The 16,619-nt window shown below is 51.5% G+C and overlaps 1 protein-coding gene across 1 annotated transcript in view; it reads right to left on the reverse strand.

The window, feature by feature from the left end:
- Window positions 1-1,689: 1,689 nt before the first annotated feature.
- Window positions 1,690-16,619, reverse strand: part of LOC144735713 (E3 ubiquitin-protein ligase RNF13-like) — a 71,899-nt gene continuing 56,969 nt past the window's right edge. Inside the window, exons 8-9 of the mRNA XM_078618215.1 lie at window positions 12,412-12,492; window positions 1,690-7,033 (exon numbers count right to left, since the gene is read on the reverse strand). Coding sequence (XP_078474341.1) covers window positions 6,435-7,033; window positions 12,412-12,492 — 680 coding nt within the window. The 3' untranslated portion in view covers window positions 1,690-6,434. The remainder of the gene's footprint in view (window positions 7,034-12,411; window positions 12,493-16,619) is intronic.

Consider the following 16,619-nt stretch of genomic DNA (forward strand, 5'->3'; position numbering starts at 1 on the left):
ATCTCATAGGTGGGACAAAGTCATTGTTATGCAAGTCCAAGTCGAGTCGCAAGTCATCAAATTCATGACTCGAGTCTGACTCGAGTCCAAGTCACATGACTCGAGTCCACATCTCATAGGTGGGACAAAGTCATTGTTATGCAAGTCCAAGTCGAGTCGCAAGTCATCAAATTCATGACTCGAGTCTGACTCGAGTCCAAGTCACATGACTCGAGTCCACACCTCTGCCACACACACACACACCAACCAGACGGTACCTTTTGCGAGGTTTCACGTGCTGCATGAACCACGCGCGGGACTTGTGGTGAGCACGCACACAGAGAGAGTGACATCTTCGCAAGCTGCTGCTGCTGCTGATGATGGTGATGACAGCCTTTGCCTGTTCACATCCGTTGGGTAAAAGGTGGCGAGGCGACTGTTTCTGAATGACACGTGTTTCCTCCTTCTCCTGCTTCACGCCACAGTTGATTTTGCACCGATGTCTCTGTGCTCATTGCCACACTTTGAATTCGTGTTTTTTTTCTTACTCTCGTCATGTTGTGGTGGCCCAGGTGACTCTTGCAAATGAGACTAAATCCTAATCTTCTTGGTTCTTTCGGTAAAGTCACGTAGAAGGAAAATAATAAAAGAATAAAAATAAAACATAATAAAATAATTCTCACGGCGTTTCGGCCACAACGCAACCAGCCGTCTTCAGGTGGAGAACAGGTCTGACTTTACCGAAAGAACCAAGAAGATGAATCCCTGCAGTCACGAAAGCTTTAAATCGAAATAAATCCTAATCGTTCTCACAACTGGTTACACAGAACAAAACTTGACTTGGGTTTGCTGAAATGGGACGAAACTAAAGGTGCAGTAAAAGTACTTTCATGCGGGAACGCTCAAATCGGAAGGGGAAACGCGAAACATTGCTTTGAGAACACCCTCATTCCTTGAGTAGAACATGCGTTTCGTGTTTTTTTGCTGAATCGTCATCGAGAAATGATTGAGCGGCTGGAATAAAATGAGCGAATGGCTCGTGACTAAAGGAAATCAAATCCAGTTGAAGCAGACATTTGGCCTCCTTGTAGAATGTCAAAGCAGTACCGCAGAGCTGCAGGTCGACCACACGTGTGATGGCTCACTCGGCAAGATCAACTCTATAATAGGAATCATGACAATTGTTTGTTTTACCCTTTTATCTGGCAACAAAATTGACACCTTTTTTTACAAGGAGTCAAAATAGTTTGATAAAAATCCTCTCTTCTGTTGCCACGTGTGCCTCTGGATGGGAGGTGCTGGGCGAGGCTTAGTGACATCATCGGCCGTGTTGTGCTGGGCGTGGCTTGTAGCGGGGTTTCCCACCTTCTGGAAACGGGATGTAGGGGCGGCCGCCAATTTGAAAGAGGCCCGATTAATGAACCACAAGAAAAAAAGTATTCACTTACAATTTGGAGTCAATCAACAGAACCGACTAATAGTCCCAACTCTAATGGTCGACACAGTGCAGGCTAAAGGGGCCTGACACCCCGCCCCCCCCTACCCTCCTCTCTCGCATAGACAGCCTGGCCCATGATAAACTAGTCGAACCCAGCAGGGGATCTAGGAAAGGAAACGCAGCCTGCCTTGCTTGGGGTGCATCCATGACAACACAAGGCAGTGACGAGCAAATTTAACAGAGGCGCAAACATGCAAGCAAAATGACCAAGGTGAGTTGCTGGTTACCTTTATGAACACACGTGATAGACTTTATCATTAAACATAACCATGCTGCCACACATTGTGTGGTGTGTATGTCTGTGTGGGGGGGGGGGGGGGAAACACGCAATCTGTAATTTTTGCGTTGAAATTTCACGAAGCTCCCGTGTGACTTCATCCAACCGATCGCAGTGCCACACTCTCCGTTGCATGCAACAACGTACGAATACGTTCACCTCGGAGATGCAAACCGACCCGGGGGGACATGCAGTGAGAAGGGAAAAAACATCTCAAAAGAGGGGGGGGGGGGGCGGGGGGGGCAGGACTTCGCGAACAATTTGTATAGAAAGTTTAACACGTAGCAGGCTTTCGCGACCAATATTATTCATAATCAACGTTTTTGGGTTAGATCGCGTTATTTATAAATGTGTCGTAACCCTCCACCACCCGACACGCCCAATCGACAAAAAAAAGTGTCACGTTGACAAAAGACAAATAGTGCACTGCTTTAGCCCCACACCGGTGTGTTGAAGCGTGAAACCACAACATTTACAATTTTTGAGTTGTACGACGTTTCGCTGGTAATTGCATCCAGCATCATCGGGCAATTCGCCAAAATGGTGAGGCTCTGCTCTTGCTCCCGGTCTTAAATAGAGCAGCAGCAGCAGCAGAAATGCACATTATTGTCCCCGGGACGACCGACAGATTTCCCGGCTCAAACACACAAACAACAGAAAGGACAATCCTAGGGGAAGAACCAGGGCAGTTGGCAAAGCGTAGTTGCAGACCCGGACGCAACTCTGCCGATTCCCCGGTGTTGCAGCCGTCCACGGTAAATGAAGCAACGTGGGTGAGAACGCTTATTAAGCAAAGCTATTTCAAGAATGGGATTTTTGTTAAAAAATATAAATTGCACCGGTTATCGTCAGCTTTGGACACTACTTGCATTTCACGAAATTGAAAAAAATGCACGAAAAAAAAGTTCAAGTGTCAATTTGTGAAGTGGGTTTATTGGGAGGGTTGAGAAGGTGACATGCATGGCTTCTTTCTGCTGGCCATCGAACAAAGACGGTCACCACCGCATCGCGGCGCTTTCAGATGCGCTTCTGTGGCCGTCTGGAACGCCCTTCCTTCCCGAAATTAGGAAGCCACTTGAACTGTGCGCTATTACATCATCGTCATCTAGATCGGCAAACCCATTTCTTTAGAACCGATTTGTTGCGCGTAGTTTTCTGTCCTTCCACCGTACCTCCAATTAGTGCGGTTGGCCACGTACGGTGACAAAAGTTCAACATACACACACACACACATGGATTAATGGTACGTAAAAGCAAGCTTGCATCGATGGCTCGAGTACACGGCAAGGACAAGTGACAATCCCCATGAGAATAACCATCGTCAACACTCGGAAAGAAATGAACGTCCGATTTCGCAACCAGCACCGCAAACGTGCACGGTGTTTGTTAGCGGCCGAGCCACTCGAAACATCTTACGTCGTTGGGTCCGCTGTTTTAAATCGTGTATTTTTATTTATTTCGAATCTATATGTACACGGTAAACTCTGCATTAGAGCCACAAATTGCGATGAAGTCTGGCGCGGCAGGGGGGGGGGGGGGGACGGCAACGCAACGCATTTTTTCTCGCACGAAACACAAATCGCATCTCCGATTAGCACAGTTGGCTACGTACGGTGCGAACCAATGAAGCAAATTAAATGCAAGTGAAGATGAAGGACGGGGGGGTGTGGTGGGATGTGTGCGGATGAGAGTTCGGGAGCGAGTGCGAGACGCTGATGTTGAGTTACGCGAGACGAGAGCTCGACACGAAGTCACCGCTGCCTCCAACCCATCTCGACCGATCGTGAAGACCGAACTGACCCTGGAATTACAGGGATCCAGGGCCTCTCCCCTGCAGGGTGTTTAACTAATTCGTGGGTGGGTGGGTCGGTGGTGCGGTCAGGGTTAACGTTGGCGTGAACATAAATCTGCATTGACAGTGGTAACGGGCAAATACAAAAATGCTCTCTGTACATTTCAGGGGTTGTACCGCGTGTTGTTTGGACACAACGTCTCGACGTTTCTCCGCACGTGCTGGGAGGATGAAACCCAACAGCGAGTGACCTACGTCAAGAGCTGAAGCAACACAGCAGCGCCAGCTACATAGCCCACTGAGCTGTGTGTATCTCTTTCTGCAGAAGCGACCTGGCCACAAATGATAGCTCAACAAAGTGGCGCATCATGTTGCAATGTACAGCAGGCAAAATACTCGAAATGCGTGGAGAGAAAAACCGGAGGACCCGGGTGAAAACTCCACGTGGCCCACGGGGAAAGAAAACATGCAAACCCCAAATATAAAACAGGCATCGGAGGTCGGGATCGAACCCACGACCTCCTGCATACCAGGCGAGGGAGATAACATCTCGCCACGGCGGCACCCTTGTAATCGAGCGAGAGTGTGCGAGGCTCAATTCAGTCCCAGAAGAAGGTCCCGGGCACGCGGAGCGAAACGTCGGACCTCGTGGCGAACAACGTCGGGGCGAGCGGCACAACCAGAACACGCGGCCGAGAGCTACGAACAGCAGCAGCACAACCGCGGACACCGACGCAGGAGTAACTTATCGTATGCTAAATACATATTGGCACCTAACTGACGATTACAAGATCAGAAAATAAGAATAATTGTCGGGGAAATGTATTGAGAAAACAAACTTCACACTTTCTTCCCGGCACAGCATGCACTTAAAAGTCTAGTTTCAGTAGCCCTTGATTTACCATAACAAAATACGGGGGGGCGGAGCGCCATCCACAACAGAAAATAACTTTAAAACAACCGTTCACTTTAAAAGATGAAAGCCAACAGGCGGTGGGTGCGGTGGGTGCGGGGGGTGTTTGGAGAGGCGATGGTCGGGGGGGGGCTGATACCGTTCTGACTAAATCATCAGAGGAGCGGCACGAAAACGGAACACAGGGCGGAAGAGCGCGGGAGAGCGCGGACGGTGTGGGGCTCTTGCGCAAACAGCGAGGCCACGGCCGCTCACCCCACCGCCCCGTCTCTATCACGTTGCGGCAAATGACCCACGAAATAAGGGGGGCCCGGGCACACCAGGGCTGCGCGGTTGGCTTATTTCTCACAGCCCCAACGCGTTGCAAGCGGCGTTTCAGCGTGGACATTGTTAGGCTAGTCCCCCGATATCGTACCCACGCCAGCTTTTCAAACTCGCTCGTCCGCTTGCCTGCCCGCTCGCCCGCCACCTCGCTCGTGTTTTTGTTTGGAAGCTGTCGCACTGCTCGAAGGCACAACTCGTCGTGGGTTGCGAATGAAACTAAAGTTAAACATCTTCTTGGTTCTTTCGGTAAAGTCACGTAGAAGGGAAGTAATAAAATAATAAAAATAAAACATGATAAAATAATATTATGTTTTATTTGAAAATAAAACATAATAAAATAATATTATCTTTTATTTAAAAATAAAACATAAAATAATATTATGTTTTATTTTTATTATTTTATTACTTCCCTTCAATGTGACTTTACCGAAAGAACCAAGAAGATGAATCCCTGCAGTCACGAAAGCTTTAAATCGAAATTTAAAGTTAAACATTTTTTTTGTTTTACATAAATTTCTTGTTAAAATGAGCATCGCATCATGCTATCCCCTATCTATTTACAGGACCGAGCCAGAGGTGGAAATTCCCCATTCCTATGATGGGGGAGGGGGCGGGGGAAGCAAGTCTCTAAATAAAGTGGTACTTCGTTGATCCTGGAGGGATGATGAGCTGAGTGCTAAACCCCCATCAACCGCCGAGTCAGCTGGCCCAGTTCCAACAATAAAACGATAATCAGTTTAAGAAAAAAATCGATCGATCGATCAATATTCAAGAACATTACCGAAAGAATAGTAACAGTTTTTTTCGTTTAGTAATCGCCGCTGATAATTGATCGCCTCCTCCTCCCCGCCGGCGGCTATTTTGCTTGGCGACGTCACAACGTTGAGAGATCAAGCGAAAACAACGAAATGCTACAAAGCGGCCGGGGAAGCTCCAAGCAGGCCGCACGGCCCCGTCCCGCCGCGCAAGGCGGAGGGGGGGGGGCCGAGAGACCTGCAACAAAACCTCCGGCCCTAGGTCAAGGGGGCTATCGGCAGTGTTCAGGCCGATTGTCAATCCCCCCCCCCCCATCCCCACCACGAGGCTTTGTTTCACCATACTTCACCACGAGGGAGGTATGCCGTGATTGTGGGGGGGGCGGAAAATTAAAAAAACCCAACGGGAGGCGTCTAAAAACCAATTGGCCTTCGCCGGACTCCCTACGGATCCGTCGAGTCCATTCGAGTGTCGTCTCCCCCTCTCCTGCGAACGCCGTTGGCGCGAACGGATTTGTGTATCGAGTTGTCTCACGTTAGCCAATTACCTACAACGTGTGCATGAGCTGCGGTTGTTGTTGTCGTCGGCCTGGAACTTTCCCACTGCTGGACTTCCCCCACCCCCCCCTTCACTACCACAATTTCCTTCCAATCCCTCCTTTTCCAGAGGGCCCCCGACACTGCTTGATTTCAACGTGCAACCTTACGGGGAACTGACAAAACAACAAAAAGGACGGCGCTCGATTCTCATCCTTCGACGGGCGATTCGATCCGCGCGATCGCGCACGCAAACCGACGTTCACCGACGGATCGCTCTCGACCGTTGACACGCCCGCACCAACGGTAGAAACGAACAAACGGAGAAACACCGCGCCCGTCCCCTCGGCGGCCGCGGTTTAAATGATCAGGGTCGGCGCGGGGTCCCCGCCCCGCCCGCCGCCGTATCCGGGACGATCCTGGCGATCCTCCCCGCTGTCCGTGTGGACCTGTACCGTGACGCCGGCGGTGGCAGCGGCAGCCGCGGCGTCGCGGTAGGCGGAGGCCGCCGGACGCTCCGCGTCTCCCTTGCGTCTCCTGCCGCGCCCTCCTCCGTCCTCCGGGGCCTCGGTGCCGTCCGCGGCGCCGCGCGGCCCGCAGAGCCCCCTCCCCGCATCCTCGTCGGACGAATCGGCGGCCGCCCTCCGCCCGCCATCGTCACCGTCGTCGTCGTCTTCGGCGGCGGCGGCGGCGTTCGAGGCTCCGGCCGTGGAGCCGAAAGACGGCGCCGGCGGGCGCCCCGCGGGCGAGCGCAGCAGCGGCGTCGTCTCGGAGGCGTCGTTGTCGTCGTCGTCGTCGTCGCGGCCGGCGCCTCCGCCGGCGCCGCCGCGCGCGCCCGACTCGGCGTCCGACTCGGAGTCGGAGTCGGAGCCGTGCGAGCGCACCACCTTGCGCTTGCACACGGGGCAGTTCTTGCGCTGCTGCGTCAGCCACGGGTCCACGCACTTGCAGTGGAACGCTGCGTGTGCGGCGACAGCGGCGTGGTCGGCGGGCCCGCCATCAGCATCATTAGCATCATCATCAGCAGCGTCACCATCAGCAGCATCATCAGCATCATCAGCAGCAGCATCATCATCATCAGCAGCAGCAGCAGCAACATCAGCGGCAGCAGCATCATCATCAGCATCATCATCATCAGCATCATCATCATCATCAATAGCAGCAGCAGCATCATCATCATCAGCAGCAGCATCATCAGCAGCATCATCAGCAGCATCAGCATTATCATCAGCATCATCATCATCATCATCAGCCGCGTCATCATCATCAGCTGCATCTTCGCAGTGTACACGTCACGCTCCTGGTGGTGGCAACTGTCCCTGTGCGGTGCGAGGTGCATGCGTCACCCGCCTGCAAGTGGCCACTGAGCTGCCAGTAATCTGGGGGGGGGGGGCGATGTTGCTTTGTGGCTTCCCTGCAAAGTAATTTATGGAGTAATTGAGAAAATTTGGACCACATGTCCACGTTACAGGCAGCAGCGGTGGCGCTGGGCCTAAGCACCGAGCATAATCTTAGCTCCTCAAGCAGCTCAAAGGGCCTCCACCCCCCCCCCCCCATGCTTTGAGAAGGGTGCCTCAACATTTTGTCTTAAATGCAAATCCTAGCGTAACAAAGTCGAGCGACATGAGACGCTAAATAATCGCACATCTCTATCTCGTCTGCATCCACGTGCCCCTTATTTCATTGCATGTCTGTTTTGTCTACATTGCTTCTGTCATCTCCCCTGGGGTATTTAAAAAATTGAAGCGGGGGGGGGGGGGGGTTTGTTTGACCATACTTCACCACGCTGGTCGGTGCGGGGGTTGGTCAAGGTGGGGGGTGGGGGGGTGGGGGGCCCACCCCGACACCCTCCCCCCCCATGGACTACCATCGTTACTGCGTTCAGGCCGATTGTCAATCCACTGTTGGATGAGCGCATCGCCCTCCCTCCCTCCACAGGGGGCTTTGTGTGACCATACTTCACCACGCTGGTCGGTGCGGGGGTTGGTCAAGGTGGGGGGGGGGGGGGCACCTGAGGACCGGTTCAGATGTCACTCGCCACCACCGTCGTTAGCCGTGCCGGGTTCATGGTGCAGGTGGCACAATAAACTTATATAAACAAGTCTGGAAAAAAATGGTCACACGGCTGAAATCTTTGTCTTTTTGTAAGAAACGTCCATGTGGTTGGGGGCGCCACGGTGGCGAGATGTTATCTGCCTCGCCCGGTATGCAGGAGGTCGTGGGTTCGATCCCGACGACCCTGACACCTGCTGTATATTCGGAGTTTGCACGTTCTCCCCGTGGTGGCGTGGATTTTTCTCCGGGTCCTCCGGTTTATCCCTCCACATTTAGAAACATGCGCTTAACAGACTGATAAAATGTCCACGTGGGCATTAACCCGGTAAAATAAATGAGTTAGTTCAGTTGAATTTAGTTCAAGCGATACATCACCACACCGGCGGTGAGCGTGGGTTGGTGAGCGTGGCGAGTGTAGGTGCGGGAGCATAGGAATACATTGGCGGATGTTGACGGATTTCACCCCCCGCCCCCCCCACCCCGTGCCATCCACGTTGTTAGTTGACCTATCAAGGCTCAACGCGACCCTCTTAAGCTTTCGAGATCCGACAAAAAAAATCCGTGGGGCAAAAAAATTAAAGACGGAACCAGCGACGTCCGCCCGCATTGTGAGCTTTCAAAAAATTCTAAAAATGCCAACGCTGACTTAACAAAGTTAATGTTTGTGAAAAAAATACGTGTTTATCAAGATGGTAGCGATGACACGCTGAGCCCAGACATAATATCATTCCACTCGGCAGAGGCACCACGGCTGAAATAATTTTGAGCGTCTTTTCTCAATTCTTTCAGGGTCAGCTTTTAGATCGATCGGTCGCGTTCACGGTAACGGTAACTTTTTAGTTGCACAGCGCATTTAAATCTGTTTTAATGAATCTGTTTGAATGAATATGGCCTAACCCCCTATCCCCACCGCTACGACGCACGGATCAGAAACACGACGTTCGTGGAGAAAACTGAACCGAAACGAAGCGGGGGAGAGATGCACGCTCGGCATGACGGCACTGAGAAAGATCGAAAGAGGAACGGCGGTGTGGATTTGAGTGAAAACAATATGCAGGTGAAAAAAAAAAAGCGTTGGCTAAAACTGTTCAGAAAAGTAAATGGGACTTGGGCACTCGTGAGCTCTAAGTGACGGCGGGCAACCAGTCAAGAGCAGTGCTCCAGTGGCAACCAAGGGATGGACGTGCACGAGAGGAGACGGAGCGATGGAATCGGTTCACGTCAGGTGAACTCTTTCACTGTGGGATGGACGGATTGTGGAGTGGGGGGCGGGGGGGCTGAATGACCGGCTAGGGGAGGCGATGGATTGATCACGGCTCGACAGCAGAGGCTTAGAAACGTGCCTTTCGAATATTTTTGCTGCTGCTATAAATTCCCACGCGATAAGCCACTCCCCGTTGAGCTATCATTTGTGGTGGGCAGGTCGCTTCCGACAAAAGAGCTATGACAGCTGGTCAAAAAAATAAGTAATATTTAAAAATACTTTTTTAAAAACACACTTTAATGAAATGTACCCTAACTAGTAGTAATGGTAGAACTCCACGACTCCAGGAAGTGGCCCCGAAGCTTGCCATAACGTAAGGGGGCCGTGGTTATTTACAGCCAACGTCAGTTGAGCATGGACAATTAGACCCAATCCGAAACATAACATATAAAAAAGAATGTTTAAAAATACTTTTTTTTGGATAGAATATAGTATTGTCATCAGCCTCACTTGATACAGTAAATCTAGCTGTGACGGTCCCACCTGATGACGGAGACTTGTGTTGTTTCCGAAACGTCGTGATTTATTATTTTATTTTTATTATTACTTTTATTAATTTAAATTTTATTTATTTTTTACCTACGTGACTTTACCGAAAAAACCTAAGAGTATGAATCCTTGCAGTCACGAAAGCTTCAAATCTAGAATGAATAAGTATACCAAGTTTGCAGTCGATACCACATTGGGAAGTGGGTTAAAATCGAGTTACAACATTTGAGGATACGACAACGACAACGACAGGGCGAGTGAAATAAAAGCGTGTAAAAAAAAATAGCGGTAGGTAGAAGACTCCGTTATATTTCGGCGGAGAGGCACGAGTCGCGCTGGCAGTCGTCACACGAAGTTGCTCCGACCCTGACGCAACGTTTCACGTCGTCGCTCGCACTCACTTTTTAATCTGGGGCCCTTGATATTTTTCGCTCATGAACAGAAAAAAAAATACATACAGTCCATTGCCTCTCCCGTTGGCACGGGACCCCTTCGGGAGCGAGTCATGTCTAGGCTTGTGAGCCGAGGGTGCTCAGACGTTTGCCCGCCTGCAGCTCATTTCGGGGCACGGCTAGGGCCACGTGACCTGCTTCGAACTACAGAGGAGCTTGTCAAGCCATTCATTCACCACGATTACCGATTACCACGATTACCGATTACACGTTCGTTTAGCCAGGAAAGCTACGCTCAGGGTCCCATGACTGTTTTTATCAGGAGGGTGATCTTTTTTGCGCAGTAGTGTATGCGAAGGTTGCGTTGCATGCAGTATATATGTATAATAACGTATTGGCGGTGGTGCGCGGTATATTACACAATAATATAAAAACGTGATCATTATTTATTTCCCCCCCCCCCCCCGCCATCATTCGCAACCCCCGATCAAAAAATGTGGTGGGGTGCTGCGAGTCAAGACGAGTTCTCGCGACGTCGTTTTGACGAATTGTGAGTTCAAATGGTGATGACAAGACTCTTTTCAGACGGAGCCGGCGTGTTACGCTGCACCGGAGTACCGCCAATAAAGCCGTACGTGTGTGCGTGCGTATATATACGTGATTTAAAGCTTTCGTGACTGCAGGGATTCATCTTCTTGGTTCTTTCGGTAAAGTCACGTAAAAGGGAAATAATAAAATAATACAAATAAAACATAATAAAATAATTCTCACGACGTTTCGGCTACAACGCAAGCAGCCGTCCTCAGGTGAAGGACGGCTGCTTGCGTTGTGGCCGAAACGTCGTGAGAATTATTTTATTATGTTTTATTTTTATTATTTTATTATTTCCCTTCTACGTGACTTTACCGAAAGAACCAAGAAGATATAAACACGTGATCCAAATGAAGTCATTTGCGTTGTCATTTCTCAAACGTGGACAATCGTGATTGCTGCCATGTACATCTATCGAATGGTGTGCAACTGCTGTACAGAACACAACGGTGCTATGGGGCCTGGCAAACTCCGGTTCAATTCCTGACCACGGCAATGGGTATCTGAAACCAGGCCCTGGAGTCCTTTCGTTCAGTCAACTCGGCCCACAGCAATCCACCATCATCGTCGTCGTCGTCGGCCACGATCAGTGCGCTGTCGGATGGTGGCCTCCCCCAAAGCCGTCGCCACCTCTCACGGTGCTGCGATTGCAACAAAGACAAAGTAACTCACGCGCACAGCCTTTAGGAGGCTGTTGGGCCAAGTGCGAGCAGCACTTGGCCACCAAGCGACACGTGGGGTGGGATCTTTGTTGCGTAGCGTGCACGGCGATGACTTACAACATCGGCACCGGCCGGCACTCAACGGCCGCCCGGCCGCGGTAAACTACAGGAAGTGCCAATAACGACGCTGCTGTTGCTGCTGCTGCTGCGATTGGTCCAGTATCTTGACTCCACGCCCGACGCCCTTCGAGCAACGATGCGCTTCGGCTGGGGTCGGTCATGGCTGTGTTTGGATTCGGTCTCCCGGGAGGTAAACGTGGACTAATCTCGAGATACCGGGCACTGCACTGCGGGGGGGTGGGGCGTAGGCAAATGCTATTGCCGATGAGATAAGGGTCAAGCTGTTAGCGTTAGCAGCTGTGTTGGCACAGTCGGCGGTGTTGGTACCGTATTACAATGACGCCGATACTCCATTTGCATTAACATTGGCGTCGGCAAAACGAAAGGACTGCCAGCTCTCAAGGCTCGCTGTCTGTTATGTTCCGTTGTTCTCCGGGCCCTCCGGCTGGCCTTGTGCGTCCAAGGTACCCGCTGGCCACAAACAGCTTTGGCCTCTGCCTGGCTGGGGCCCCAATGGCCCACCGCTCACTCTCCCATTTTTGGATGCACGACGGACGGACACAATAATCCCCTGTGGGCTGGTGTAACCAGGAGGTTCCTACCAGTATAATGTTATTTTGTCTTTTTTAAATGAAAATCGGGCGATGAGGATGCTGCTGCTGCTGCTGCTGATGATGATGAAATTTCCGAAGCATTGCATTGTCACTTCGGTGGCTGGTGCTGGCCCCCACTGGAGCCGTGTCGTCTCTGCGGAGGCACTCACCGTGAGCACAGGGTAGCACCCGGAGCTTCTCCCCTTCCTCGTACTCCTCCAGGCAGATGGCACACACGTCGTAGCTGTCCCCTGCAGGGCCAACACAGCGGCACGCAGGCACATGAGCGACGACATCGCCGCCGCCGACGACAACAACAACAACAACAAGCGGCAAAGACGTTTGACAGCACCTGACGTACACATAGTGCCTCTGCTTAAGGCCGAAACGGGAGGAGGATTTCTCCACAATTCTGCGGCTGTCGCCTGATGATGCTGCTTATCGTAATTACCGGCGAAACGTCACACGGTATTGGAGACGTTGTAGCGGGTTCACTCTCCAACACACGACCGGTGCGCTGAACTGGTAACCAACTGGCACGTTTTGTTTACGTGACACAAACCTTACTAACTGGCCGTGCCAGGTGATGGTGGCGGGTTTAACGACACAGTTACACTATGATACCTCCTTTACCAGTGGCAAAATGTAGTGATAGGTTTTTACCCTTTCAACTGGTACAAAAACTGACACCTTTATACAAGGAATCATGTTTGCAATAACCACAACACATGCAGTCAAAATGCAAACAAAAAGAAACAACTCTGATGATGATAATGATATGCACTGTCAAGTTGATCAACTTCAAGGACAGTGCATATCATTATCATCATCAGAGTTGTTTCTTTTTGTTTGCATTTTGATGGCTTGTGTTGTGGTTATTGCAAACACGATGCCTTGTATAAAGGTGTCAGTTTTTGTACCAGTTGAAAGAGTAAAAACCTATTACGACACAGTTACATTTACGCGATCTAACCCAAAAAAAAGAAAACCCTATAATGGGCACAGTCCAGGGGTCGGCAATCTGTGGCTCCGCAACCGCGCGCGGCTCTTCAAGGACCGCTCCGCGTGAATTCATTGATAAAGGGCCCACCCCGTCTCCCGTATTCACGTCGCAATGCGGCTCTCGAGAAATATCGAGCTCATCACCGAATTCGGAAGAACAACGGCGGCTCTGCTCGTCACTTTGGTTCACGGCCGCCCCCCATGGCACGTGGCGAGGGCTTCACGTTTCTCGTTGAAGGTTTTATTTTTTGTTATTCTTTATTTTCTTCTTTTTCGCTCGTAGACCGGAGTGGGCACGCCGACCAAGTCGTCGTCGCTGCGGCTGTCGCGAGCGGACTGCCCGGTGCGGTTGCGCCCGGCTGCAGAATTATTGCGCAGATGGTTGCCGCCACCCAGAGGTCGCAAACGGGTTTTGATTCCTTACCCGTACCCATACCCGGTCGCACCAGGGTCGCAAACGGGTACCCGTACCCGGCCGTGTACAGGTACCCGTTCCCTACCCGTACCCGTACCCTACCCGAAATGAGTGACAAACGGTTACTCACCAGTGACTCACGGCCTACCCGTACCCGTACCCGGCCGCACCAGGGTCGCAAACGGCTACCCGTACCCGTACCTGGCCGGGTACGGGTAGCCGGGTATCGGGTAGGGTACGGGTATCGGGTACCCGGTTGCGACCTCTGCCGCCACCTTTCGAGCGCGTGCCGAGTCTGTGGTTGCCCCTGCAGGGGCCAATGGGTGGCTCTCGCGGGAAATTAATTGTCTAACCTACGACGCGCAATGCGGCTCGGGGAGTCGGCACAAAAAAAATGCACGGTCATTCGCATTCGCCCAGTGAGTAATGTTAGTCGTAAACAAAAACAATTATGATGACGACGACGATGATGATGATGGCAGTTATGAAAGCTCACCACGTGCCTCGCCCTGGCCACATACATCACAGCCGTTGCGCAATCGCCAGTAAGCAAAAGCGAACACGGTATAAACTGCAGCTCGTCACAAGCGGGAGGCAATCGGGGGGGGGGCATTGCCGCTGCCGTGCGCGTGGTTCGCTCTCCCGCAACGGGGATCTTCGCTGTGACAAACGTCGCCACCGTGTGCGACTGCAAGCGGGCCGACCGATGGCCAGCGCACAGACCGACTAAGGGTTTATTCTGACCACAAAGAACCAGGGGCCTGCGGTGTTTGCCGACGATGACGACGAGCTACGTGTGCACTCTGATGCAGGTGCAGGGTGCAGCGCGCCACCACCGCTTCCCACCATCACCAATTACCAGGCATGTTATCGACTTATTGATTCATCGATTCAAATTGATTCATGCGCTCACGATATGCGCAACGTTGTGCGTCTTAAGAATAATTTCTTTACAATCTGTTCCAACTGCAAGTGTTGGCCTCGGGCGAGCGGGGAGAACAGGGTGGAACAAGCCAGCGATGCGAGGCAGACGACACAGACGAGACGGTGCAAGAGCGAGACGGCAAAGCCAACAAAAAAAATCCACACGCAAGCTACCAAGACGGGCCCATTGCCCACAATGTCACACGTTCTCATTTTTTATTTTTATCCCACAGTGTTATTGGCAAGCGAGTGGGGGTTATGTTGTTGGTTGTGCCTGCCCACCACTGGGAGCAGCACCAGCAGCAGAATCACCAAATAATTTGTTTCATATCTGGAGACAAAATAAAAAGGGACCAGTCCTGGAACCCAAATTGTGATTCTGAATTGCGATGATTTCGTCCAATCGCTGGGCAGGCGGATTGTCAACACGCGAGTGAACGACAGCCGTGGTGACATTTGCAAGGGAGAGGTCAGTTGAGTGTGTGAGTGTGTCAGTGGGTGTGTGTCAGTGGGTGTGTGTGCGGCAGTGGGGAGCGATAGTGTAGCGGTTAGCGCTACGCTGCGCAATGAACCCGGCGACAAGGGTTCGATTCCCGCTCACGGCCAACACCAGTGACGGAGAACCTGGAGAAAACCCACGCAGAACGGCGGGAAGAGAATACAAACCTCACACGCAAAAAGACACCCCCAGGTTCAGGAATCGAACCCAGGCCCCTTCTTGTTGTGGAGGCACAAGCGTTGCCACGGGCGCTAGCCTGCCGCCCGCGTCCAGAGCGTTTTGACACCTCGCACACGAAGCTGGAACGCTCAATCGCCATCGTGGTGCGGGTGACTTGAGTCAGCTCCGTCCGGTGACGTGCGACCAGGTGTAGTTATTTTACGAGTTTTTCCTCCCTAGGCAGGAAATGCGGGCAAAACGATTTCTCCCTGTTGAATCACAGCCCTGATAGGCTGATATGCTCTGCCCACTTCACAAAAAAAATGTAAAACCACATCACGATAACAGTGTTGATAAATACCCACATGTTTAAAGTATCTCAAATGTAGTTAAACTATTTACTTTTTTAGTTATTTTACCAGGTAAGGCTCACTGACCTATGTAGTTCTTTTTCAGAAGCGACCTGGCTACAAATGATAGCTCAACGAATTAGCTTTTCACGTGGAAGTTTATACTCTTATGCGCAATTTTCCGAAAATGTGGAGGGGAAAAACCGGAGGACCCGGAGAAAAGTCCACGTGACCACGGGGTGAGAGAGAGACACACAAACTCCAAATATACAGCAGCAGGCGTCAAGAGTCGGGATAGAACCCACGACCTCCTGCATACCAGGCAAGGTTGTTAACATCTCCTCGCGACCGTGATGATGATAATGAGAGAGAGACACGCAAACTCCAAATATACAGCAGGCGTCAAGAGTCAGGATAGAACCCACGACCTCCTGCATACCAGGCGAGGTAGTTAACATCTCCTAGCCACCGTGATGATGATGAGAGAGAGACACGCAAACTTCAAATATACAGCAGGCATCAGGGTCGGGATCAAACCCACGACCTCCTGCGTACCAGAAGAGGCAGACAACATCTCGCCACCGTGTCGCCCAATGAGACGGACCTGAGAACGGGAGACGAAAAGTGCGTAACGCCTTTTCAGAGAGTTCTTTGTTAAAATCCACCACCGATTACGTCCCCCGGTTGAGGCTTTCTGCGCTAAATGTCAGCCAAGGAAACTTCCTTCCCGAACTACCGGCTGGTCAGCAACCCATCGACATTCCATCAGCAAACCTCCGCTCTTCATGGCGGCAAAGGGCCATTAGTGACCACCAGGCTGACACCTTGGGTGCCACGGTGGCTATGAGATGTTAACTACCTCGCCTGGTGTACAGGAGGTCGTGGGTTCAATACCGACCCCGACGCCTGCTGCTGTATATTTGGACTTTGCGTGTCTCTCTTCCCGTGGTCACATGGATTTTTCTCCGGGCCCTCCGGTTTTCCCCTCCACATTTAGAACCGACGTGCGTTCATAGAGTATTGGGCTAC

The sequence above is a fragment of the Lampetra planeri genome, chromosome 56, assembly GCF_965212315.1.
Source record: "Lampetra planeri chromosome 56, kcLamPlan1.2.h2, whole genome shotgun sequence".
Classification (NCBI taxonomy): Eukaryota; Metazoa; Chordata; class Hyperoartia; order Petromyzontiformes; family Petromyzontidae; genus Lampetra; species Lampetra planeri.